The sequence below is a fragment of the Canis lupus genome, chromosome 15 (genome assembly GCF_011100685.1).
Source record: "Canis lupus familiaris isolate Mischka breed German Shepherd chromosome 15, alternate assembly UU_Cfam_GSD_1.0, whole genome shotgun sequence".
NCBI classification, from domain to species: domain Eukaryota; kingdom Metazoa; phylum Chordata; class Mammalia; order Carnivora; family Canidae; genus Canis; species Canis lupus.
In genome coordinates, this window is record NC_049236.1 from 51,708,030 (window position 1) to 51,735,330 (window position 27,301).

Genomic DNA, 27,301 nt, shown 5'->3' on the forward strand with positions numbered 1-27,301 from the left:
AAAATTAATTAGCTATATGTATCAGATTCTGGTCCTGATAACTGGAAGCAGGTTGAAAAGCAAATGTTTAAAATCTTTTATTTGAAAAGGTTGCTACATTTTAGACTTGAATCACCTTTAGATGATTCATTTTTGTTTATCTAGTATTTTATACTTCTCAAAGTACAATCGTGTCTCTTGTCAGTTGTGTCTCCTGTCAATCCTGGAAGGATAGTGGAATAATGGGTGGGCGGTATTATCTAAGAGAGAGAGAGAGACAGTCTCATGTGTGTCATTTTCAAATCTCTCTCTACTTGAGCATGGACTACAGATGCTCATGAATTTGTTGCTGAGCAGTAATGTATTTTGCCCAAGGGCATTTCACTAAAAGCAATAGAATAAGTCCGATTTTTTTTTTTTTTAAATAAGTCTGATTTCTAAGCCAGCACATACCATGCTATTTTTTTTTTTATAAGTGAGCTCTGGGATATAATTATGGGAATAAATTATTTTTGCTAAAGTTTTTTAAAAATCTCGATAACTGTAGTCTAAATTAGAACACTTCTAAAATCAGTCAAATTTTTCCTTACTTTTAATAAATGGTCTAATTTATAGGCAGTATATTCAAACTTCAGGCAGAGCTCTCATTTCTTCACTGCCCGTACAGCTTTTGCTATTGTTTATTTCAAAGTTGACCTTGGGCAAACCCCACCCTTTTTCATAGCTTTGGTTTCTTCTGGGATCCAGAATCAGGATCATGTTATTCACCTGCCTTCTGCCCACGTCTCAGGGTTTATTGTAAGGGTTAATATTCCACTGGTCCTGAGATTAAAAAGTGCTAATCATTCATAAGAGATTTTAATCATTCTTTTGTAGTATTAAATTAATAGAGTATCTTCCAGTTGTCACTAGTGAAGGAAATTCTTATCCTCATAACACTTTTAAAAATAGAATTAAAAAAATAGAATAAAAATAGCACAGTGGTAACTAGGTCTGTGTTAGGTCTGGTGAGGTTTCTGGTGGATGCAGTCACTGGACCTTGTAGAATTGCAGTTTGAAGTCTGATTTTCTAATGTGTTTTTGTTTGGGAAACATACGTATTTTTTTAAACTAAAAATCTTATATTCTGATGATATGAGTGGGATATAAAGCTTTGAGGATAAGTAGTAGTAACTTTGCATATTGAGTTGTATTATTTACCTAAAACCTAAAAGTATGAGGTCTTTATTTATTTAACTTAATGGAGGGAAAAGGGAAATGTGAGCCTGGTACTCCCAAGACAGGGCTCTCTGAGGTGACCCTTTATGCTTATGGTAGTATAAAAAAATTTTAGTCATATTAGATAACGCTAAAAAAAAAAAAAAAAAAAAAAAAACCAAGGTTTTGATCACATTAGTGCTTATTTTTAAAAATACACATTGGCTGTATTAAACCTTCAGTTAATACTTGTGATTGAAAGTAGGAGGAGGTAGGGTGCCTGGGTGGCTCGGTTGGTTAAGCATCAGACTCTTGATATTAGCTTAGGTCTTGATTAGAGGGTCATGAGTTCAAGCTCCACATTGGACTCCATGCTGGGCATGGAACCTACTTTAAAAAAAAAAAGGGAAAAGAAAAGCTGGAAGAGGAATGTGAGGGATTTGATGGCAATGATACAGTAGTTTGGAAATCCCATTGTACACAGGACAGTATGTACTTCATTTTCCCTAAAACACACAACTCTTAGTATTAGAGAACTCAGAATAAAATCAGAGAAATACAAGTATAATTGAGATGAATTTTTGCTGAATTTAGATACAGTTTTACTTCTAGGCCATATTAAGGAGAGCTGTATATTTGGGTCCCTGCCACTGAGGGCTTTAAAACTGGAGAAACAGCTTCAGTGGAATTTTTGTGACTCTGTTTATGACGTGAGAGTGAATTTGGTATCAGGTGGTAGGAATCAGAGGGAAATGATTCTAGAGAACTTGGCAGGTAGGTGGGTCAGAAGTTAGCTACATTCCTTTGCTAGCCTTGCAGGTGGAAAGAGGAGGAAGGGAAGAGTCAACATGAATGTCCTCATCAGTTAGGGTGTTTGCTGGAAAGCGGACATTCTTACCTTAGTGCACGAATATTTTGATTATGTCTAAAGCTTGTGTGTATGTGTCTCTTTGTGGAGGGAAGATCCAAAGATTTCATCAGAATTTTCTAAAGGACTCATGATTTAAATGGATAAGAGCAAGCGCTAGAAAGTGCTGCTGACCTTCTTCTCAGAAGAATGGTCTTTAGCACCAATTAAGTTTTCCTTTCCTTAGATTTAATAGTCTCTCTGTGAGTTGAAATCCATTCCCCCAATCTTAAACTTACTACTTAGAGAAGAAACTTTTAAAAAACTGGGTTTTTCTAAGTGCAGTTTCTTTATCTAAACATATTTTCATTTGAATTAGAGCCCCGTCAGGCGAGCTCCTAGTTCCTACTCTGTATATTTGCAAGCATTTAATGGCCTATGCAGGTTGAATTCTTCTAACGCAAAAGTCAGTGAGGTGTTACCATTGGTTGGCTTAAGTGCCTCATAAAAGAAATAATTCTTTTAACAGTTTTTGACGTGTGAATTAAATGCTTTATTAATAGCAGGATTTAATCATTGTTGCTTTTAACTTTAATGAACATCAACAGCTTTTTGGGTTTATTTTATTTTATTTTTTATTTATTTTTTTTAAAAAGATTTTTATTTATTTAATCATGAGAGACTCAGAAAGAGAGAGAGGCAGAGGGAGAAGCAGACTCCATGTAGGGAGCCCGACATGGGACTGGATCCTGGGCCTCCAGGATCACGCCCTGGGCTGAAGCTGGTGGCTAAACCGCTGAGCCACCTGGTCTGCCCACTTTCTAGGTTTAAAGTATATATATATGGGGATGGGTGGAGGGATGAGTGAATGGATAGCTATATTTATGACCACATAATACATTGGATTTTTTTTTCTCCTTGTTTCCCTTCTAGGTTCCTGGGTCACCCTGCAGCAAAGATTCTCTATGCTTACAACCCTAGTAGGGATAGTGAGGTCGTGGTGAATTCAGTGTTTACAGCTGCTAGACATTTTCATGTGCCTCCTGTTCATTGCAGGGTAAGTGTTGATGTACTCTTGGAAACTATGCTGTGGCAGGCTGCCAGGTTTTCTTGCTTTCTTTGGCCTGAAGTTTTTACCCTCTGCTCCCTGTCTCCCCTTTTTCTGCTACCCAAACTCTTTCCTTCTGTGTGTTTGCTTAAGCATTTATTTTTTCAGTTGTCCATAATTTTGGTGGGTCTTGCTATCTACATGGAAAAAAAAGTTTAGAATCTAAACAAGGTATAATCTTGTATATCTAATGGGACTTTTTCATGGTTAAAGAAACTTAGTATTATGTGTCTTGAAATGACTACAAATGCAGAACCATTTAGTAATTAGTACAAGGTTTATAGTCATGATCTCTTTGCCGGGCAAACCTACTAGAATAGGAATCCTTTCTAAATGTAGGAATGGGAGGTAGTGAATGGCTCCTTATAAAGCTAATTTGCACCATAGCAGAGAGCTCCAAACCCTGGTCTTCTGGTAGTTTAGATTTCAGTGGTCTTTAACTTTTAATGAAGATCCCAGTTAGTAGTGGGTTTTTCTTGTTTATTTAGCTTACTTATATCTACCTGATGCACTTTCCCTTATTTATTTATTTATTTATTAGCATTTTAAAGGACAACAGCTTTTTTTTTTTTTTTTTTTTAAGATTTTATCCATTTATTCATGAGAGACAGAGAGAGAGGCAGAGACACAGGCAGAGGGAGAAGCAGGCCCTGTGCAGGGAGCCCGACGTGGGACTCGATCCCAGGACTCCAGCATCACACCCTGGCCAAAGGCAGACGCTAAACCGCTGAGCCACCCAGGGATTTACTTATTTATTCATTCAGAGAGAGCGAGAGAGAGGCAGAGACACAGGCAGAGGGAGAAGCAGGCTCCATGCAGGGAGCCCGATGTGGGACTCGATCCCAGGTCTCCAGGATCACACCCCGGGCTGCAGGTGGCGCTAAACTGCTGCGCCACCGGGGCTGCCCGACTTTTTCCCTTTTAAATACAGGACCAAGGAGTTGGTGCAAGAGGGAGCCCAGTATTTTATGGTAGTCTGTCCAGATTAACACAGCTCCTGACTTCCATTAGGTATTGACAGGTTTGTACATTGGAGGCTCCTTTTACTTAAGTATGGTTAGAACTGTGTGTTTGGTAAAGGCCATTGACCATGTGGGTGTGGAGGAGGTGGGAAAAGGAAGAACACGAGGGCGTAGGATTCTCAATCCGAAGTGAAAAGACTTGTCAGCTATCCTGCCATAAGTCTGTGGCATATTCTTTGGTACATCCTCTTAGATTGTTGGATTTTGATCCACTTGATGATTCTCAGGGATTTGTGATACTTCTGAATCAAGGATACAGGATATACAGACATCTATCAGTGGAAATAGTCAAAAAGAAAGTCTCTGACTTTTTTTTTTTTTTTTAAGAGGTCCATTCCAAATGACCATTTTGGTTCTTCCTTTCAGGTGATTCCAGCAATGGGGAAAACATCCTTCAGAATTATTTTCTTACCTACTGAAGAAGGAAGCATTGAAAGTTCTTTATTTATTAATACCTCCTCATATGGAATCCTTCACTATCATGTAAGTAACGTTTCCCTCTGGTCCCTTGATTTGTCGATTTAATAGAGGGGTTTGGATATTTTATAAAAGACTTTTGGAAATGCTGCCCCCTGGTTTATGTCATTAGAATATAAGATTGTTAGTGATAGTGTTTGTTAGTGATAAACTCGCCAGCTTTCCCCCCTTCTTCTGCCTCCCATGCCATACACAGTTGGCTGTCTTCTGCTCAGAGCACAGAACTGTGACTCTCACTATGGATCTTTGAAGGGCATTAGAACAAAACAAAGAAGCCTACCATATTATGTTTCTATTATAAAAGAGAACGGGCTTTCAGAACTCTCTGCCCTGACCTCATGAACAGGCCAGGGGGAGGAGGTATAAAAGCAGTTCCTAGTGATTTTTGCCCCCTTCCCTCCTGGGCTTGGGAATATTTTTGATCAGGGGACATGGATTGCATGCTTGGCAGCCAGTTCTCAAGGAGCTCACTATTCATATCAAGGCACCAGGGATGGAGTGTGAAGAATCTTTTTGTTGTTCACAAAAAGTAGTTAGGAATTCTTAAGTGGTATCTGTGACATCTTAAATAGGATGTGGCATCAAGCCAAGATCTATCATTTCTGTGGTTATTTCTTACTGGTTTCCATTAACCACTTGGTCCCTTATGGGGGAAAGTTGTTTATATCTGAAAAGATTAGCAATAGTGAGGAATATTCAACTTAAATATAGCAGCTTTTGTTGCTTTCTTTTGTAGACAAAGATATATAATAATTGGATTAATAGAATCTTAAAGGCCAAGGTGGTGAATACAGATTCCTTTGGAAAGGTGTTTTAACATTATGAGAAATATGTTTCAAAATGAATCGGGGAATGATTAACTTTTTTTTCTTTTTCCTGAAGGTATCTGGAATTGGCACTCGAAGAATCTCTACCGAAGGGTCTGCAAAGCAGTTACCAAATGCTTATTTTCTGCTTCCACAGGTCCAGAGCATTCAGCTTTCACAAACGCAGGTAATTTTAATAGATTTATTTTGAATTCTGATAAACACCAAACTTTGTAGTCCTCTAAATTTATCTTTTGCAGCCTTTTTTATATAGGATTATTAGAGATGTTAAGCTCATTAGCTTTCTGCCTTTAGAAAAAAATCCTGATATATAGATAAATTAAAAATATATATGTAAAGTGTCAGTGGAATCCATGTACTTCTTCTGAAAGGCTGTATAGTCTATGATGTTGCTTTCTCATAGTTAGCTTAATCTCATATTTGATCATTTGAAAACTTTCCAGTTTTTCATTATTATTACCATTAGGCCATGTACATGTTTTATAAGTTTCTTTATTTCCTTTTTGGATTACCTATTTCCTTGGGGTATATTTTGTAAAGGGAGATTCTGTAGTTAAAGAGTATGAACCATTTTATAGAGCTTGTTAAATCTTACTAGGTTGCTTCTCGGGAAGACAGAACCTCTGTGGTCACCAGTAATGATATTTTCTCAGAAATGCCTTACTATCTTCTCCTCTCTCAGCTTCCAATCTTTCCTGAGTGTGGCTTAGTGGAAAGAAATGTTTTTGATATTTTAGAATGTGTATCCAGTCAGCCCGTGAACAGTGCAGGGATTGTGGGTGCCCACCCCCTCCGCAGTTCAAAATCTGTGTGTAACTTTTGACTCCCCGGAAACTTAACCAGAAGGCCTACAGATAATGTAAAAAGTTGATTAACATGTATTTTGTGTTGTAGGTATTACATACTGTATTCTTACAATAAAGTAAGCTAGAGAAAAGGTTATTAAGAAAATCATAAAGACGAGAAAGTCTGTTTACTGTACTGTACTCTATTTATCGAAAAAAAATGGCCTGTAAGTGGACCTCTGTAGTTCAGCCTGTGTTGTTCCAGGGTCAAGTGTAATATCTTAATGTTCTTTCAATATGCATTTCATTAATAGCATATAGGTTTGATCATTTTTCCCTTTTGACTTATTTCCTGGTGACTATGGATAATGTTTGAAATTGAGAAAACTCTTGAACCAATGTATGATGAACTTTGCCACCTTACCTACCTACCCTTTACTTTCTGATTAGTGAATAAAGAACATTGCTTAGATCTTTGTGTGGGTCGCAGCAGTACCTGAGGCTCTCCCTCATTCAACAGTCTTATTGAACCAGTGCTATGGGCACACAGTTTCCATGTTCCTGGAGCTTACATCCCAGTGGGAAGACAAGACAAGCAAAACTAATTTACCTGTAATGTAATGTCTGAGAGATTTGTCATCATTTAGATAATTCTTGGGAGTTTTTGGTATTACTTTTATTTTTATAAAATTGAATAACCCCTCCTCCCAGGATTTTAAGGACGATTTCTTAAGGTTTGTGAATTTGGATTTGGTTTAAATCCTAAGACCAGCGGGGATGTATTGAAAGGCTTTAAGCATAAGAATGACGTGATCTGATTGCATTTTTGTAAGGGGTGAAAAGGACTGGAGTCAGTATAACTTACATATGCTGATAGCATGGATTTTTTCTGCTGCACATTTTTAGTCTTATCTCGGGGCTGTCCTTCAGCAAAGGGGGTGGCTGAGAATGGCCAGGTTTCGCTGGTTACTGAGACTGGAAGCTTTGAATGCCAGATGCCATATTCGTGGTGATAAAAGTATTGAAACAGAGACAGGTGTTCAGATATCCTAGTTAAGAGAGGTTAATTTAAGGATACAGGGAATTAAGAGAGAGGGGCAATGACCATGCTGTCCTCCCTATGAGGCCTGCAGGGGATCTTGCTATGAAGAGAACTTGCATGTAACAGGCTGTACCTGCAGCTCTTGTCTGCTCTCCTTGACAACACCCGCTACCCTTTCCTGCAGCGAGGCTGTCATCATCTCTTCCAGGCCACTCAAGTAGCCCCGAACAGACCCGCCAGCATCTACTCTGGCTCTTTCAGAAGTCTCTGTCCCCCAAATGCAAGTTGGACCACACTTGGTGGTAATATGAAATGAAATACATTTGAAATACATTTCAGATAAATGGAATACATTTCAGAATTTGTAGCTAAAATTCAAATTTGGGTGCTGATCTTTTGTTAGAAACCAGTATTTTGGGACGCCTAGGTGGCTCAGTGGTTGAGCGTCTGCCTTCGGCTCAGGATATGTCCCAGGATCTAGTTTTGAGTCCCACACTGGGCTCCCTACATGGAACCTGCTTCTCCCTCTGCCTGTGTCTCTGCCTCTCTCTCTCTCTGTGTGTGTGTCTCCCATGAATAAATAAATAAATCTTTAAAAAAACAACAACAGTATTTTGAAGATCTCACAATCAAAGAATATCTCTCAAAAGGCAGTTATTTTAGTCTTCCATTTTGTACTGTGATTCAGAAAAAAGGACATTTTAAAGTATTTTTCAAGGCTTACTATACCTAAAAACCTGCAACATTAGACTAAAGAAATCATTATGGTATTCCTCAGAAAAAATTCTGACTATAATATTTCTGCATTGAAACCACATACATATATATGTGTTTGTGTTGTGTTTTTAGTGACGATAAAATTGTCAGCTCTCCTTCCTCAGAACTATCTTCATTTTGATATTCTGTCTTAAGTTTTCTTCTTTCTGATTTTTGTTTAAGAGGATTTGGAAGTATCACCTCTAGCTCAGTTTAGAGCTGGAAGGTAGATCTCTTAAAACACAAAAGAGTAAGAAGGTGTAGGTGGAAATTAAGATGTCCTCAACTTTGCTTTCACTTACCTCCTTAGCTCCACATGAAGAAAAATAAATTTGTTGTGTTTAGGACTAAAGTTTGAAGTTGAGAGAAGAAATACAGTTGCTTTATGTGAGTCCATGGAGTCATAAGAAAACGGAGACTAAAGGTGATAATAACCATTTAAAAACATTTTCACTCAAACAATAATAGGGCCAAATACTTTTTAGATTTTTTTGTGTGAGTAAAATAGATAGCCTGCTTATACGTTTGGGTTACATATGGGCCTAAATAGAGTTGTATTTTAGTATATTTAACTGAGTATTAAGAAAAACTACCTGGCTTAAACATAGGCAACAGGAGAAAAGGACATGCACCCAAGGATTCCTGAATATAAAGTGTCTAAAAGGTGTAGATGCTGCTTGATTCTTCCAAGCTAGAAATGTTGACCAGAGAAAGAAAAACAGCAGGAGTATTTTGTAAAGCCATGAGGGTGGATCAGCAAATGTGCTTCAGGTGCTGCATTGAGGAGACGTTAATCAAATGGGATTTTTAACTTGGCCATAAGCTACCATTTCAAAACTTGAAAGAAATTTGAGTTGTTGGAATGATCGTGGAGGATATCAGATATTTTGCTGCTGTAAACCCAACAAAAGTCCATCATGAGAAATTAAATCAGAAACAAGAGACAGATGTGTATCTTTGTACAGTGTTGTGACATATATGACCTGAAACACTTGATGCAGTTGCCTGCACTGTAACTTAAATTTGTAAAGAAACAAAATTAGGTTTTGGTCATGTACCAGGATGCTAGAGAGCTTGAGAAGCTAAATACGAATAGCGAAAGCTGTTTATGCCTGCCCCTCACTTAGAACATCAGCTCTGCAGGTCAGGGATCTTTATTTTGTTCACTGATGGACACATTGTAGGTGTAGGGCACATGCAGGCATGAAGGCATGAAAGTTATGCTTAAGCATCCAGGGATAAACAGGAAAATTCTTAGCACATAAGATTATACAGAGCAAAAATATACATAGTTTCAAGGAGGCTTTAGAGAGATTGTTAGAAAAATATAAGTAGGTCATTAAGGGGAGAGCTAGGGTGACACAGGGAGCATTTCCCACACCTTCAGGTTAAGTTGCATGAGTATAAATGGTTTCTCCCTCCATGCTGTACATTACATCTCCAGGAATTATTTCTTTTATAACTGGAAGTTTGTACCTTTTGACCACTTTCACCCATTCTCCTCCCCCTACACCACCCACCTCTGGCAGTCATGAATCTGTTCTGAGTTCAGTTGTGTGTGTATATGTGTATGTGTTTTTTTCCCTAGAATCCACATTTAAGTGAGATCATATTGCATTTGGTTTTCTCTGTCTCATTTCACTTAGTATAACGAACGCCCTTCAAGTCCATCCATGTGACACAAATGGCAGGATTTCCTTCTTTTTTAGGAGTGAATAATATTCTGTTGTATGTACATACCACATTTTCTTATCCATTCATCCCTTGATGGACACTTAGGTTATTTCCCTGTCTTGGCTATTGTAAAAAGATGCTAGAAGTGCCTGGATGGCTCAGTCGGTTAATCTTCAAACTCTTGATTTCAGCTCAGGTCATGATCTCAGGGTCGTGAGTCCAAGCCCTGTGTTGGGCCCCATGCTTGGTGTGGAGCCTACTTAAAATGAAAATGCTACAGTGAACATGAAAGTGCAGATATTTTTCCAAGTTAGTGTTTTCATTTCCTTTGGATAAATACTCAGAAGTGGAATTGCTGGATCATATGGTAGTTCTATTTTTAATACTTTGAGGAATGGTTGTATTGTTTCCATTGTGGCTGCACCAATTTACATTCCCACCAACAGTGCACTAGAATTCCCTTTCCTTCACATTCTTATAGACTTGTTATATGTATATATATGAAAAAGTGAATGTTGATGGAAGACCAGGGAGCTCTTTCCACTGGGGATCAGCTAGCTATACTGAGTTTTTCAGATAGAGGGGATTGTCACTGCTCTTCCCTCACACTTTCTTAAAATTGCTTCCTGAGGTAGCAACTGGAAATTTTTTGGAATCAGAACACCTTAGCTCATGTATCCTTGCTACTTAATACAGATTACCTCATGTGAATATACTGTGATAGCAGTTGGTGTTACTCTCCATGCCCAGCATGGAGCATGCATACATACATACATATATACATACATACATACATACATACATACATATTCAGATAGCTATGACAAAAGTCAAGTTTAAGCAATGCTTAAAAATTATGGATTTATTTTATGGATACAAACTGGAGGAAAAATTAATTACTATATGTTTCCAAGCCTAGGAATCTTTCCGCTGAGCCACACTGCTTGTTGGAAGCATTAAATGAGCATCTGTAAAGCACCTAGTACAGAGCTTAATCCCTAATCAGAGTATAACTTTATTAAAGTACTCCAAAAAGGGCATTATTTGATATTTTATCCTCCTTTTCTAGAAGAGCATGTATTATATAAGAGCATGTATTTATTTTATTTGATATTTTCTTTACTAGTAGGGGAAAAAAGTGTTTGTAATGTCACATAGATCATGATTGCTGCTCCCCCCCCCTTTTTAAAGATTTATTTTATTTTTATTTTATTTTTATTTTTTAAAGATATATTTATTTATTTATGATAGACATAGAGAGGCAGAGACACAGGCAGAGGGAAAAACAGGCTCCATGCCGGGAGCCTGACGTGGGACTTGATCCCGGGTGTCCAGGATCGCGCCCTGGGCCAAAGGCAGGCACTACACCGCTGAGCCACCCAAGGATCCCCAGATTTATTTATTTTAGAGACAGTGAGAGAGTGCAATAGGGAGAGGGAGAGGGAGAGAGAAGCACAAGCAGACTCCACGCTGTGCATGGAGCGCAGTGTGGCGCTCCATCTTATGGCCCTGGGATTTTGACCTGAGCCAAAAACGGAGAGTTGATCACTTAACTGACTATACCACCCAGGCGCCTCTGCTTGTGCCCTTTTAATATGAATATCCTAAGTTTAAGATACCAGTTTGTTTCTTAGAATAACAAAAACAACGTGTCTATCTCATGACATAAACTAGGGTGCCAGTGAACAATTGTTATCACATTTTTTTTTGCAGCATGAGCTCATTTTGATCCTTTTTATTTGGTCTTTTACCCATTGGTGTCTGACGTTTGCTTCTTTCCTGCTCAGTTGAATCAGATAAAGTGGTTCAGTCTCGGGATCCCTGGGTGGCGCAGCGGTTTAGCGCCTGCCTTTGGACCAGGGCGCGATCCTGGAGACCCAGGATCGAATCCCACGTCAGGCTCCCGGCATGGAGCCTGCTTCTCCCTCTGCCTATGTCTCTGCCTCTCTCTCTCTCTCTCTCTGTGTGACTATCATAAATTTAAAAAAAAAAAAAAAATTAAAAAAAAAAAGTGGTTCAGTCTCTTTTGCTGGAAACAGAAGTGTATGTGTGTGGTTCGTCTTCTCTCTAGATTCTTGCTGGCCCAGTGTGTTGTAGTGGCCGCTGAGTTTGGTGGGGAGGAGGATATACACTTGACATGTGGGTCTGCTCTTAGGAAGAAAGTAGGGGAGCAAGAGAACTTAAGATTGCTTTTTACTTTTTAAACCTTTTCATTTGGCCCTTCTTTTTCATTTGATGGAAATGAAGTGAGGGTTCCTAGCAGATGAGAAGTCACTGTTACAGTGGGTCCAAGTGAGAGTTTTAGGTTAGTCTGCTTTTGCTGTGCTCTTGTCATTATTTGTCCCTTGTCTTATCCTAGTCATTCTCTGCTCCAGTCCATGCATTACACTGCTGCTCTGATGTCCTCCAAAACAGTGCCATTCACTGCTTCCCTGGTGTCTGTCCTCATGGGGTCCTGTAGCGTGGTGTGTGAGGCCCTCGGCACCTGCTGCAGCTTCCTCTCCAGGCTCCGATGTCCCACCCTTCTCTTCTCTGCTCTGGTTACTCACTGTCAGAACATGCCGCATATCTCTTTTTACATGCCTTACCTTCATAAACTTTCACCCCATTCTAACTTGAATGATTCTTCTCATTCCATCCTTGGAGATCTGGTTGGGGTATCACCTCCTCGCAGCCTCCCCAGGGTCCTAGGCAAGACTGTGTTCCAGGTCCCCTGGCACTTGGTTCAGGCCCCTGCTTGAACATTTGGGGTCCTGTGTCATCTCCCTCTCTTGTTCTTCCACAAGGCCATCTAGGATAGGACCTGTTTCCTTTTCATTTTTATAATCTCAACATCAGTTTAGTGTATAGTACACTGAGGGCCTCCAGAGTTTTTAATAGCTACGTGAGTCAGTGGGCATCTGAGCTGAGGTCCCCAAATAGCATATCTACCTGTCTTTCCATGTAAGATTTGTATGACTTCACCTTTTCACCGCATCAGCCACTTTGACCTTCACCAGATTTACTACCAGGGCAGGTGGTAATATTCTTATTTTAGAAACTGTGGAGTAGACTCAGAGTTTAAGTGACTTGGTGGTAGCTGAGAGCAGAGCTGGAATTGGTAGTGCCAGCTTAATCTGCTGCCGGATTTTCCCCATATCTAGTAAGTGTTGTGATGACTTTCATATCTGTTGACTTAGCAATTCATTGTCCACAAAAGACAAATCGCAAATAAAATGGGATTTTTTTGCCGCATTTTTATAATGGCAGTAAAATAGGAACAGCTTTTAAAGGCTCAGCAGTATAGAGGATCCCTGGGTGGCTCAGTGGTTTAGTGCGTGCCTTTGGCCCAGGGCATGATCCTGGAGTCCTGGGATCGAGTCCCACATCGGGCTCTCTGCATGGAGCCTGCTTCTCCCTCTGCCTGTGTCTCTGTCTTTGTCTCTCTCTCTCTGTCTCATGAATAAATAAATAAAATCTGTTTTAAAAAAAATAAAGGCTCAACAGTAGAAAAAGGATTTGATAAATTTGATTACATCAATAGGTCAGACTATTAAGTAGGTCTTCCAAGTTATGATTATGATCCTTAATCTGACAAGTGAATAGTAGAATAGAAGCTAGACTATATTTGGTAATTGTAACTGCCAATATATGGTGGGATAGAATACATAAATATAGCTGTGTTAGGTTTATGAAAAAGTGAGAGTTTTTATTTTTTAATGTTTTTTACAGCACTGTTTTGATTCCAAACCATTGAGATTTGAGGAGTGTTTTAGTGGTTTATTTTGGCATAATTCAAACAATATTTGAAATTGGCATTGTCTCAGAATCTGGCATATATATAGGCTCACTGTCGCAATAAGCTCTTGGAGATTTACAAGAACTTAAGTTACTGTCATTAGAATCATTGTAAAATAATGTTTATTTTTTTAAAAAGACTTGTTTTATTTGAGAGAGAGAAAGCACAAGCAGGGGGAGCAGAGAGAGGGAGGGAGAAACACACTCCTCGCTGAGCGGGGAGCCTGATGCAGAGCTCCATCATGGGACCCTGAGATCATGACCTGAGGTGAAGACAGATGCTTAGCTGACTGAACCATGCAGGCACCCCTATAAAATAATGTTTACTGTTAAAAATAAAATGATAAGGCAATATGGAAAACCCAGAGAAGTTTTAAAATGTGAGGAAAGCCCATGACACACAGCCTCACCAAGTAAAGGGGTGTGTGTTTGTGTGTGTGTGTGTTCTAACATAGGATCATATTATCAAATTATCTAAAAGTGAGATTGTGGTTATAAACAATTATAATGTAATCATAAGCTAGCATGGGTAACCAGAGAAGTAAAAGATTAGTAGTAAGCCCCAAGACCCTGGTCACACTTGGCAAAGATAACTGGGATTAATGTTTTATCATCTGCTTTCAGTGTATTTCCTGAGTATGCATGTATGTGATGAGGGGTTCCCCTTCCCCACCACAGTATAGTGTTGCTGGCTTGTGGAAAGGAGAGATTCTTTCTGGGTGTGCTGTGTGGTATCTAATGCATTTCAGACCAGGAGTTCCTAACCTTTTCAGATTGGCACAGCCTTTGCTTTTGGAGTGGCGATATCGGGCCCTTGTGCCTGCCTGTCCAGGACAGGTGTTGGGCAGGGGCTGCATGGAGTCCAATGCCTGCCAGGCTGGGGGGAAGGTGTCCCAAGTTGCTTTCTTGCTTTTTGTCTCCTGAGGTGCTGATCCTTGTCAATTAAGTGTGGTGATCTGCAAGGGAAGCTGTAAAATCAGTATAGGGAGGGGACCTCGGAAAGTTTTTTCAATCACAGTTCAACGGAAGAGAAAGGGGCACATTTCTCACTAATAAATTGTAAGAGTCTGGTCTAGGATTTGGAGATGAAACATAGAGAACAGGAAAAGGTTCTTAAACCTCTGAGGCTGTCCTATTTTCTGGATGGGCTTCCATAATTAGTTAAATGAAAGAAACACTTTCTGAATGTGATAGCTGAGAATTCCTACAAATATATGTGTAATCAGTAATGTATTTAATATTATTTCTTTGCATGATGAAAGCTGTTTGATTTTCCTTTAACATAAAAATGATAGAGTATCAGAGTCTGGAAAGTACTACTATATGTTAGGTGAGTATATGCCAATACTTAATTTTTGTCTACCTACCTGAATATGGATTTTATTTTTTGAAATAAAATCTTTGTAAGTGCTGTGTGCATTCTTTAAATTAATAGTGGACATTAAGAAGGAAAAGAGACTACTAATATATCAATAATGAATACAGTGGTATGGAAAGTAGTATATATAAGAAGGAGAGTGTGGAACATTTGTATGAGTGGATATGGCTTTTAAAAATAGGGAAATTGGAAAACAAGGAAATTGCTTAATTTGTACATTTTTCTCTTTTTCATCTCATTCCAATGAAGATGATTCAAGGGGATGGGAACGTGGGAAGTGGAAAGTGGAAGGAAGAAAGCATGGGAAAGACTAGAGAGAAATGCCTAGATGTGTGGGGGTGGCTGTCTCTCTTCCTTCTGTTCTATAGGGCAGGGAGTCCCCTCCCCTCTGTCTTACCCTTGTTGCTTATCATCGAAATTCTCTGCTCTCTTGGCAAGAGAGAACAGTTCTTGGAGAGCTGTTTCCTGGTCTATCCTTTGACTCAGTGCTTCCTGTTTCTCTTCTGCCTCCAGGGAGAATTGACTAGCTCCTTAGGGAAAACCCTGAGAGACCCCTAGTGTAGCAAGTACAGTACTTAAAAGCTTTTGTTTTTAAGAGTGTCTTTTCCTTTGCCAAGATTATAAACTCCTTAAGGGCAGGAATCCTGTTTTAGCCAGTGTTTGTTTTCTTATCCAGCACGGTTTGGCCATATAACATGTGGTAAATAAATGCTTGAAAATTGAATAAATGATCTTAAAAAGGAAGAAACTATAATTTTAACATTTATGAACTTATGAGTTATGAATCGTTTTTGGCCTCTTTCAAACATTTATTATATTAGAATATTATAGAAACTTTTATTGGGGTATTTGAAGGTGCCCAATAAATGACACCTGTATTCCTGGCCAAGTTCTGAACTAGTGGACATATAAGAATCAGGAGTCAGGGGGTGCGCCTGGGTGGTTCAGTCAGTTAAATGTCTGACTTTTGATATCAGCTCAGGGCTTAATCTCAGGGTTGTGAGTTCAAGCCTCAGTTTGGGCTCCATGCTGGGCGTGGAGCCTAGTTAAAAAAAAAGAAAAGAAAAGAAAAGAATCAGGAGTCCGGAAACCAAAATGCCACTGTCATATTGCTGATAAGCCACATGCTCACATATCAGTTGAGGTCAGAGAACCAGTTACTAACTCCCTGTCCCCTTGGGTAGATCATGAGGTGGCCCATCAGAAGGAGGTTTGAGTCTGAAGGACAGAGATACCCTTCTCTAGAGTAGAGAGATAAGAAACCAGTTCCTCCGTGAGCCCCCTACCCTTCTTGGTGCTGTCTACCACACATCATCATGGTCTGTTGCCCACTGACAGGCAGTCCCATCTACCTCCAAGTGGAGAAGAAGACTGGGGGCAAAAGGAACAGGTGAATTTAGGGAAAGAGAATCCTTTCCTAATAGCATTCCTCATTTTTTTGTACCTGTGACTCATTGGGCTTGCCTGTGATCAAGAATGGGATCACCCGGGCAGCCCCGGTGGCTCAGCAGTTTAGTGCCGCCTGCAGCCCAGGGTGTGATCCTGGAGACCCGGGATCGAGTTCCACGTCGGACTTTCTGAATGGAGCCTGCTTCTCCCTCTGCCTGTGTCCCTGCCTTTCTCTCTCTCCTCTCTGTGTATTCTCATGAATAAATAAATAAAATCTTAAAAAAAAAAAAAAAAAAAAAAAGAATGGGATCACCCTTCCTCTGACAAGGAGATCAGCCGACTTCTGGCAACTGTGCCCCCACTTTCCTTAGTTTCTTCCTCTGTTCCTCCTCCCACTGGAACCAAACTCCCATTTCTTTGATCCTCCTCACACTGTTGGGGAGCATTGTTGAATTTGTCCCTAGAAAGCTCTGAGATAGATTAGAATAATTCATTAATAGTCTGTTCCAAAGCCACATTGCAGTCAAGGTTGAAAGTTCATGTCATCATCTGTTTCCTATTCTGAATTCTTTTCAAGTATGCTATCCAATACAGCTTATCAGTTTTTGCAGTGGGATCAAATAACAGAGTTAAGATACTCCAATAAAAAAAAAAAAAAATACCAGCCATGTTAAGTGTGCCCCATCATAGAGATGCATAGTATAGTGAATAAGAAGGTGACTTCTAAAACCAGACCACCTGGGTAAAAATCTCAGTCACCTCTGAGTGACCTTGGCCAGATTACCTAACCTCTTCATGTCTGTTTACCCATAAAATAAAATAACACTACTTTATAAGATTGCTGTAGCTGTTGACTAAGTTCATGCTTGTGTACAACTAAAGTGCTTAGAACTAGTACCTGGCACCTAATTAAAATGCATTCATCACTTAAAAAAAAAAGTTTTGAACATAAACCTTCTGTTGTGAAATTCTTGGAGAATTTTTAAATTTAGGGATTCAGTCCTCTGGCAAGATGTGAAAGTTCAAGGCCATAGTCCCATATCAAATTATCTTGGCTTGTGAGTTAACATTAAAACAATTTGAAGCCCTCCCCAATTTCTTATTTTTTTGGTCTTAGCCCGAGAAGTTGTCCATGCCTGAGTGAGCTGGGGAGCTAAGAGGCTGGCTCTCACTAGAGTGTGTGTGGCTTCCCCAAATTACATTGGCTTAATATTAAGTAACTTGGGGCACCTGACCGGCTCAGTTGGTCGAGCATGAGACTTTTGATCTTGGGATTGTGAGTTCGAGGCCCATGTTGGATATAGAGATTACTTAAAAATGAAAAAAAATATTTAAAAAAGTATCAAGTCTTTCTTGAGCTTTGCTTGAGTCTAGAATCTTAAGACATACAAGAATATCTGATAATCAACCTTACATCTACTGGATTTGGAAAATATGCCTCCCATCTCAGCCCTCAAGGGACTAATTCTAAGCAGAATTGTTTCCATACTTCATTTTTGCCAAAAAGAGGGATGGAGGATGCAGAGTATCACCTTGGTTTTGGCTTTAGTTTATGCCAGTTGTTTTGATTCCAAGACCTTTGCATTTAAAATCAATGGGAAGAGATCGCCTGTCCGGAGGCTGACTTGAGACCTCAGTGACTTGGTGAAGCACCACCTGCACTTACCGGCTCCTCTCAGGAAGTAGCCCGTGAGGCCCTGTAGTCTTCCCTCTGAGTTAGCAGAGTTAGTACTTCGTGGTGGTGGCAGCCCAGGCACAGATATGTCTTTGTTCTCCTTTCCTTCACGGAGCCTTTGTTTCTGGCATTCCTGTGCTGAATGATGTGGACATCCTGTTGGAGATGGAGCGGCTGCAGTGCCTGGGCAGGGGCATATGGGGATCTGTGCACACACTGGTTTCCATGGCCTCTTACAGTAGACTCACTGAGGCTTCTAGAACCTGCTTCTGAGAGAAGGCTTTTCCCTTTTAGTGTGCCCCCGCCCGCTTTTTTTTTAAAGATTTTATTTATTTATTCATGATAGAACTAGAGAGAGAGAGAGAGGCAGAGACACAGGAGAAGGGAAAGAAGCAGGCTCCATGCTGGGAGCCCAACGTGGGACTCCTGGATCGGCTGCCCGGGCCAAGGCAGGCACTAAAACGATGAGCCACCCAGGGATTCCCCCCCCCACCCCCCTTCAAGTGGAGGATTGTTCTTAGCAGATTCTTGGAGGGGAGCTGCTATTGACCTTTCAGGAGCTTATGGCCTGGTGGGGAGAGCACCTTGGCCGTGAGCCGCTCACGGTCTCCTCCGGGTTGTGAGTGTGCCCCCCTTTCTCTGCAGTCAAGGGCTATGCCTCCAGGATGTGCTTGTCTTTTCCTGTCCCCTCTTCCTCTTGGGAAGGCTCAGTTGAGTTTTTAGCTATTTAACCAGCTTTTTTTTTTTTTTTTTTTTCGGTCTTTTTATTTCTCTAACATCTGTAAAGCTGCTACTTTTTTTTGGAATCAAGTCGTTCCTTTTTCTTTTTGATCTAGATTATATATATATATATATATTTTTTTTCTCTCTCTCTCTCTCTCTCTCTCTCTCTCTCTCTAGATGTTCCTCTAGATATTTTCTGGTGAGTTCTCCTAAAGGGAGAGAGATAAAATCAATCAGTTATGGGTCTGCTGACAGCATCTGTTGTTCAAACAAATCTTCTCTTCCCTGGGTTGGAGAGTCTTCCACAGGAGATGCTCTCCTATCATGCCAACATCTAAATCAGGCCTGGGGTCAGTCTTTCTTGATTTTCTTGCCTGGTTCCCCTTTAATGGGTTTCCTCTTTTTACTGTGCCTTCTCTTAGACTGAGTCCTACTTCTGTAAACTTCTCAGACATGTTCTCCCAGGGCATGGGCATTAACTGTGTTTCAACCTAATACTTTCAGAGCATTCTGCTCTGACTTTCCTGTCCCCTGCCCCTGTGAACCTGTCCAGGTCTTCTCTCGTAACTGGGTATAGCTGTCTCAGTACTCAGTTGGCTCTTACTAGGGGTTCTGCACCTGGCTTTAGAAGTGCTTGCCTTCGTAACTCCTATTACCGAATCCTGGTTCCTTCCTGGGGAACAGTTCCCATCTGCTGTGGTCTTGCTTTTCTTCCATTTTTTAAAGCTCCAGTGAGCACAAAGATCTGTCTCCTTCATTTCAGTTTGCTACCAGGCTTTCTCCATCTCTGTGTCTGTTGGACCTTTGAGGTCTTGTTTTCTCATTCGAATTTTGTCTAGTTGTTCTCTAAGAGATTAGTCTTTCTCTCTTTTTTAAAAGATTTTATTTATTCATGAGAGACAGGGAGACATAGGCAGAGGGAGAAGCAGGCTCTCTGCAGGGAGCCCGCTAAGGAACTTGATCTCAGGATCCTGGGATCATGACCTGAGCCAAAGGCAGATGCTCAAACACTGAGCTACCCAGGTGCCCCCAGTTAGTCTTTCTCTCTCTTTTCTTTTTAATTTTAAAAAAAATTTTTAAGTCTTTCTCTTAAGGGGAACCCTGTCTTCCTCCTGCTTCATCAATCTGCCTTTTTTTGTTTTGTTTTCTCTTCATCTTGCTCTGATAGGAAAACTAAACCATGTTTCTCTAACCTTTTAGCACCCCTTTGATGTCCAGAGTGGACTGGATTGTTCCAAGGACAGACCTTCATGGTTGCCTTCTTTGTGCATGCAATAATTGTGTCACATTGCTTCTCGGACTCCACCCAAGATGAGAGCATATCTCTGTCTTCTACCCTTATTGCTTCTTTATTTATAAAATCTGCCATCCATCTGTGAATCTGTCTTTTTGGATCTTGAGCATCTAAAGCAGCAGTTGGCACTTAAGGGATTAATAAATCTAGAGCCAGTGAGTTGGGGAGGAACTTTTGAGTCTATGGGCCAGCCCACGTGAAGTGAAGCTAGACCCTTTCATAGTTTCAACTCTTAGCCATGAAGATAATGTATGAAAAAGGAACAGAATTCGGAGCAACTTGTCTGTACTGTCTGCCTGGAGGTGGACCCAACAGTCTGTTCACAATCTGACTATAAAAGCAATTGGTGCACTGGAAGTTCTCTCTATTGTGGGGGGAGCTCTGACTGTGACATCTTCTGCTCTTTCTTTTTCCTTCTCTCCTTTCCTTTCTTTTCCTAGTGGTAAAGTATATCATAAACTCCCATTTTAAGTGTGAGTTGAGTGGCATGAAGTACATTCACCCTGTTGTGGAACTGTCACCACCGTCCATTCCAGAACTTTTTCATCTTCCCTAACTGAAACTCTTATACACACTATATAGCAGCTCCCCATTAATCTCTCCTCTCAGTCCCCCATGACCATTACTCTGCTTTCTGGCTCTATGAATTTGACTATTTTAGGCACCCTCACATAATTGGAATCACAGAATGTTTGCCCTTTTGTGTCTGGCTTATTCCACTCTGATACAGCTTTTCAGGGCTTCTCTGTGTTGTCGTATATGTGTCAGAACTTCCTTCTCTTTTAAGACCAAATAACACTTCATTGCATGGATACACCATGTTTTGTTTATTCATTCGTCCTTGGATGAATTTTGGCTTTTGGTTTCTGCTTTTGACTGCTGTACATAATGCTGCTATAAATTTGGGTGTACAAATATCTGTTCGAATCCCTCCTGTCACTTTTTTTTTTAAGATTTTATTTATTTATTCATGAGAGACAGAGAAAGAGAGAAGAAGCAGGCTCCATGCAGGAAGCCTGATGTGGGACTCGATCCCGGGACTCCAGGATCACGCCCTGGGCCAAACAAAGGCAGGCTCCAAACCGCTGAGCCACCCAGGGATCCCCCCTCCTGTCACTTTGAAGTAGAGTTGGTGGATCATACAGTAATTCCATGTTTGATTTTTTTGAGGAACCACCATACTGTTTCCACCACATCATCCTTTCTTCTATAGCCATAGCTGATCTTTGCCATGGCTACACCTGTTTAGGTAAAAGCTATGCCCACATTGCTCAAGGTCAAGCTACAAAGGCCTGCATCACAAAGGCTGAACTTTTGTTGAGCCTGGACCCAGGGTCAAGGCCGGAGCTAGGCCTTCAGGACCCACTTGTCATTTGCTTAAGGCCAGCAGCATCCAATTGTATAAAAATAGCTGCTTTGCCTTTGGATCAAGCCACCATATGCTGCATGATTTACTAAGGTGAAAATCCCACAAGGCTCTCCTGAAACTGCCAGCCCAGTTTGTAACAGTTAAAAGCTAGCTCCCCAAGTGCAAAAGCCAGAGTGTTGCACAATACAGGCCACTGTCACTGGGTTCAACGAAAAGTCTCAGTATCTAAGTGTTAACTTGTTCTCCACATTGCTTTTTGTCTGTCTTTCAGGGTTTTTGGCACATTTCAGGAGGGTGGAAGGTTGTGGGCAATAAATGGCTCTTCTCTCCTCTTTTGGGTTCTGAACCCAAAGTGAAATAAGACGAAAAGAATTTGAAATGTTTAAGAAAAAAAACAAAAGAAAACAGCCCTCTTCTCTTAGAAACCAAAGGGGCATGGAAGAGGAGTTTCCCCTCTTAAAACTTTTGATGTGGGTTTTCCCAGAAGCATTTAAGTTATTTCTTGTGGAATTTTATTAATTTAATGCATTAATTGTGAATGAATAAGTAAAAACAATAACGCTCCCTTTTGAAGGTCTACTCTGCCTTGTGCTTGTCGTCTGTATCTCATTTAGGGCTCGTAACTGGCTTGAACTCACTCACTGTCTTATTGAAGAGGAAACTGAGTCTTAGGCAGGGTATGAGATGTCCCTAAGCTTTTGTGGCTGGAGTTTCATCTTGAATTTAGTTTATGGCAAAGCTTTTTCTAAAAAAGATGTGCATAAGAGAAAATACAAAAATGTGTGTTTTTTAATCCCTCTTCCCTTAAAACAGAAAAACTAATTTCAGCCACTTCCTAGGATTTTACAAATATTTTAGTGAGGGGGGCCTGGCAATGTAGGTGAATTTTGTTTCCGTGGCTAAATATCTGAGGATTAGCACAGCAGTGGGGAGGGCTGAAGCACAGCCGCTGTTTAAGGGTGAAAGCAACCCTACAGTGCTGACTAATAACTCAGCTGAGTCCCTCTGTTGTGCAGGAAACACTAAATTAGGAGTTTGGTTATAGAGCATGGCCATTGTGTGGAAGGGACCCAAGAAAGTGTCTGTGTTATGCAAAATCACTTGCTGTGTAGATTCTGTTGTACGTAGCACTGTATATGTGGGCTACTGACTGGAATAGTCCCACGGCTTATACAGAATCTGGGTTCCTACTGATATACGTGCTGGCATAAGAAAATTGACCTGTGTAAGAACCTTTTAAAACTTAGCATTCAAAATTGTGGAGGAGGAGAAAAATAGGACCTAATATTGAGATTTATCTATAATTCTTTCATATTTCACAAGCTATGTTCCTTAAATACAAGGTTTCTGTGTGTGGTCATTACTGTGAACATCATAATTTCAAGGCTTTTGATCATTCTCTCTGGATTAATATATTATAGATTCTTATATACTTTTGTTAGGAGATTGGTTTATTCTTGTTAGTAAAAGTCATCTAAAGTGACAGGACTTGAAAGTCTCTCATTTTGTTTCCTCTTTACTTGTACATCATCACCTCAAATAACACTCTGCCCTGGCTTGGTGTGCAAAGACCAGCTTCTTAGCAGGTACAGAACTAGGTGATTTCTTCTCTTTTAGCTCCAGTTAACTAGACATGTAGCATAAAACCAAGGGAATATAAGCCGTTACAAAAGGTTTGTTTGTTTTTTAAACACTTCCATTTCCTTGACTATGGCATTATCTCTTGGTATGGTTTTCTAATGCATGTTCCCCATGGTGAAGAACTTCCCAGCTTTTAAATTCAGGAGAAGTAGACTTGGTCTGTTCTGATTTACTTAGAAAAAAAGTACTGACTTGTGTTAAAAGATCTGCTTTTTTTTTTTTTTTCCTTATTTCTCCACTAGCTAAATTTAGGATCTTTGATAAGTCATTTAACCCCTCCAAACCACATTTCTCCCCATCTTCTACAAGGGAATAATACCATATACTTTACGTGGAAACTACCAAGAAATTATTTGATTTTTTATCTGTAAAATTTATGAACTAATTTGTTAAAGTGATTTGGGGGATTTGAAAAGTAGAGAAGTTGGTTTCTATTTTCCTTTTATAATCTGCCCAGGCACACTCCTGGATAAGGGGATGTCCCACGGTCACAACAAATGTGCTCAGCTGGGGCCCTTTCAGAGAGAATTTAATCCCAGTATGTGTGCAGTTGCCCCAGAGAGCTCATGTTTTGGTTATGGTTTACTTTCCTAAGTCAAGATTACAGTAGTTTTGGTTTTTTTTGATAAAGACATGAACGTTTAAATTGCTCTTTGAGAAAAATTGGCCCGCTTCAGGGACACTTTGGAGGTGCTGGAACTCCCCCTTGTGGGACTCTGAAGTGTTCTACAACAAATGAAACAATATAATTTATTTTTGTTACACTTCCAGCTAAGAGAGGAATCTTACTTAAAATGGTAAATTATAGAGTCATCGATCCAGAAACTTACCAAGAATGACAACCTACTGGGCTTTATAGTACATCAGGTGACTGTGCAAATTGGATTGTTTAATTGTTTTCAAAAATTATAGTTTTGAAGTTATAACATTTCAACATTTGAAGAAATATTTTAGGTAAGAGAATTACCTTGTGTGGTTAAGGCCTACAGTTAAATTGCTATAACTTTTCAAAAAATATAAATACATATGTTGAAAACGTGTTGATAGGTGGTTTTCTTTAAACTTTTTTTTTTTAAGTTTAGGTCAGAAGTACATGTCAAATACAAGATTTTGGTATATTTTTTTACTTTATAGCCATTGTTTATTATTTTTAGTTTCTTGTCCATTTCAAGCTTGCCTTTTTATTTATTTTTAAGATTTTATTTATTTATTTATGAGAGACACAGAGAGAGAGGCAGAGACATAGGCGAGGGAGAAGCAGGCTCCCCACAAGGAACCCGATGTGGGGCTTGATCCTGGATCCTGGGATCATGCCCTGAGCCGAAGGCAGATGCTCAACTGCTGAGCCACCCAGGCATCCCTTAAGCTTGCTTTTTTCAAGCAAGCTGTCTATTGCTGTGTGCCCACTTCTTGTCATTCACTAATTGCATATTGAATTAGGTGGTAGGCATTGTGGTAAAAGCATCAAACAAGGTGGTTACAATCTTCTGGCGAAGACAGACCTTGAGCCAGGAGTGTTATTATACCGAGGAGTGTTAAGGAAGGTCAGGGAAAAGGTGCTGTGGGTGTAAGTAGTGGACAGTTACCCTAGCTGTGGTGTCAGGGAAAGCCTTGGTGAAGGGGATGTTTAATCTGGATGTGAAGGTTTAGCTAGGTAGAGGAAGGATGGATTTCGGGGTGTGAGTTCACAGCAAAAGAGTAAGTTCGGAGGTTGAAGGCAAAACAGAGCAGAAAGTAGGCCAGTGAGGCTGGAGGATAAATAAGGAGGTGGAGACTAGGCAGGTGCCTGAGTTTTGAAGCTACAGTAAAGGAGTTGGTTTTTGAAGAGTTTCTAAGCAACTAGTGGCATTGCCTGATTTGCGTATTTGTAAACTCACTCTTGTTGCAGTGTGGAGACTGGAATGGAGAGGGCATAGGTAGACACAGGGAGACTAGCCTACCTGTCCCCTTCCTCCGTCTCCTACCTTCAACAAGGGCAAGCATCCCTAAACTTTTTCTGTAAAGGCCTTGAGAGTAAATTTTGGCTTTGCAGGCCATGCACTCTCTGTTGCAAGTACTCATCCCGGCAGTTAGAGCATGAAAGCAGTCATAGACAGTACACAAAGGAATGAACATGGCGGGGTCCCAATAAAACTTTATTTACAAACACAAGCAGTTAGCTAGATTTGCCCTTGGGCATAGTTTGCTGACTCCTGATCTCCAGGGTATTAGGAATGAAGAGAAGTGCATGGATTTAAGGGCCACTAAGGTGGGATTAGTATAATTTGGTTATGGGTTTGTTTGAGAAGGGTGAGGAGGTGGAGTGAAGTTGGTATGCAGGCCTCAGCCATAAATAACTTTATCAGTGATGGTGCCAGGGCAACATGCACAGCAAAGGTAGCTATCTTGACAAGTGTGAGCATTCAAGAGGATGCCTGGCCATCGGCTGGACATGGGTGGGTGTAGAGGTCTGAGCTGGAGAAAGTAGTGCAGGCAGTGTCAGTGTGTCACAGAGCTTCCGTAGAGAGAGAGTGAAGAGGGCAAAAGACAGAATCCAGAGTAACTAACATCTTGAGAGGACAGTGGGGAGAGCCACAAAGGAGGAACCAAAGAGGAAGGAGAAAGAACCAAGAGAAGCATATGTGGATAGTGGCAGCGTTAAATTGGCAGAAGAGTTGGGCAAAATGAAAAGTGTCTATTGGACTTGGATATGAGGAGGTCATTTATAACTTGGGTTAAAGCAATTTCAGAGAGTAGTAGGCTTTTTCTTGTTACGACTTTGATGGTGGAACTTGTTTACAGAAAGACAAATTCAGAAATCTAGTTCTTCCTTAAGATTTTACCTTTAGGGTTGCCTGGGTGGCCTAGTGGTTGAGCATCTGCCTTTGACTCAGGTCATGATCCCAAGATCCTGGGATCGAGTCCCACATTGAGCTCCCTGCACGGAGCCTGCTTCTCCCTCTGCTTATGTCTCTGCCTCTCTCTGTGTGTCTCTCATGAATAAATAAATAAAATATTTAAAAAATATATTTTACATTCAGTTTACAAATGGTATTAAGTCTAGCAGATAGTAGCAATAACTTTTTAAGAGAGCCTTTGGTTAATATTTGGTCCCATTTACAAGCTTCGTTAAGCTTAACTATCTTTACTGAATTTTAAAATGCTTTATATTACATTGTAGTTTTGGTACTTTAGTTGTTGAATGCAGTGGTTAAAAATGTTTTTTTTTTTTTTTTTTAAAACATAATGTACTTAGGTAATTCTTAATAAATCTAACAAATTAAATACCATCATGTTGGTTCTACTTAATACTAAATCTTCCTGGAGTGAATAAATGCTTACCAACAATTAAGTCAGCCAAGGATTTGGGGAATGCCTTCTTACCTTACTGAGATTTCTTGGAGTCCTGACTATGGCTGCCAAGCCAAGTGCCTTTTTATTTTATAATCACTATGCCAGACACATCAAACTGAACGAAAAAGGAACTCTCCCAGCTTTGGTTGTTTGAATTTACATGCCTCACTTCCTGACTTCCCTGTGCCTTCACTATCTATGCGCTGCCCCCCCCCCCCCACAAGCCCCCCACCCTCCTGTCCAAATGGCTGTATTCCTGGATTAGAATTTTCATTTCCTCCTCTTAAAGCTATGTCGGTTCTCATCTCATGTGGCTGTTAAGATCTTTGAACTTGACAAAATTCTGCATTCTTTTCATTTATTTTGGTCTCTTCCATCTGTAGCTCTTTCACATATTAAAAATGATTATGACAACCAGTGGCATTTTAGACTGTCTTACTGTTTTGTCACAGCTTCTAATGTCATTCTACTAATGGAAGGCAGACATAAAAACAAGTTAATTGGCTATTACTGGGTAAAGCTACTTTGAAATGAAAGACTCCTATGTTGAAACAAAGTTCAAAAAGTATAAGAAACGCCAAACTACAGTATCCTGTGTATATTTAGAACATATTTATCTCCTTATTGCCATAATAGGAATTTTCATGTTGCCCAAGGGAGAGTTTATGATTTCCATTAGAATGTAAGCTCAGTGACACATTTTTTGTCTTATTCATGTTTATTTCCAGCTGCTAGAATAATATGCATTTAGCAGATAGTTCAATATTTATTAAATGAATAAATGAATGTCCTGAATAAATGATAGATTGTTCACTATGAATATGAGATTGAACTTTTTGCCTCTTGTAAGGTTTTTTTTCCCCTTTTTTTCCTTCTTTTAGGCAGAAACCACTAATACTAGCCTCTTGCAAGTACAACTGGAATGCAGTTTACGTAATAAAGTGTGTCAGCAGTTAAAGGTAAAATAAAAAATTCATTGTTTTTATCTTTCCTTTCCTACCTCTTGGC

At 40.0% G+C, this 27,301-nt stretch overlaps 1 protein-coding gene across 4 annotated transcripts in view; it reads left to right on the forward strand.

Moving 5' to 3' along the window:
* Positions 1–27,301, forward strand: part of TMEM131L (transmembrane 131 like) — a 161,226-nt gene that overhangs the window by 82,918 nt on the left and 51,007 nt on the right. For 3 of the 4 annotated variants that reach the window (XM_038559066.1, XM_038559067.1, XM_038559068.1), the window contains 4 exons: positions 2,957–3,080; positions 4,520–4,636; positions 5,513–5,623; positions 27,175–27,252. In XM_038559066.1, coding sequence (XP_038414994.1) covers positions 2,957–3,080; positions 4,520–4,636; positions 5,513–5,623; positions 27,175–27,252 — 430 coding nt within the window. Of the gene's footprint in view, positions 1–2,956; positions 3,081–4,519; positions 4,637–5,512; positions 5,624–23,859; positions 23,915–27,174; positions 27,253–27,301 lie in introns of those variants that run through there. The other variant, XM_038559069.1, reaches the window with a different exon arrangement.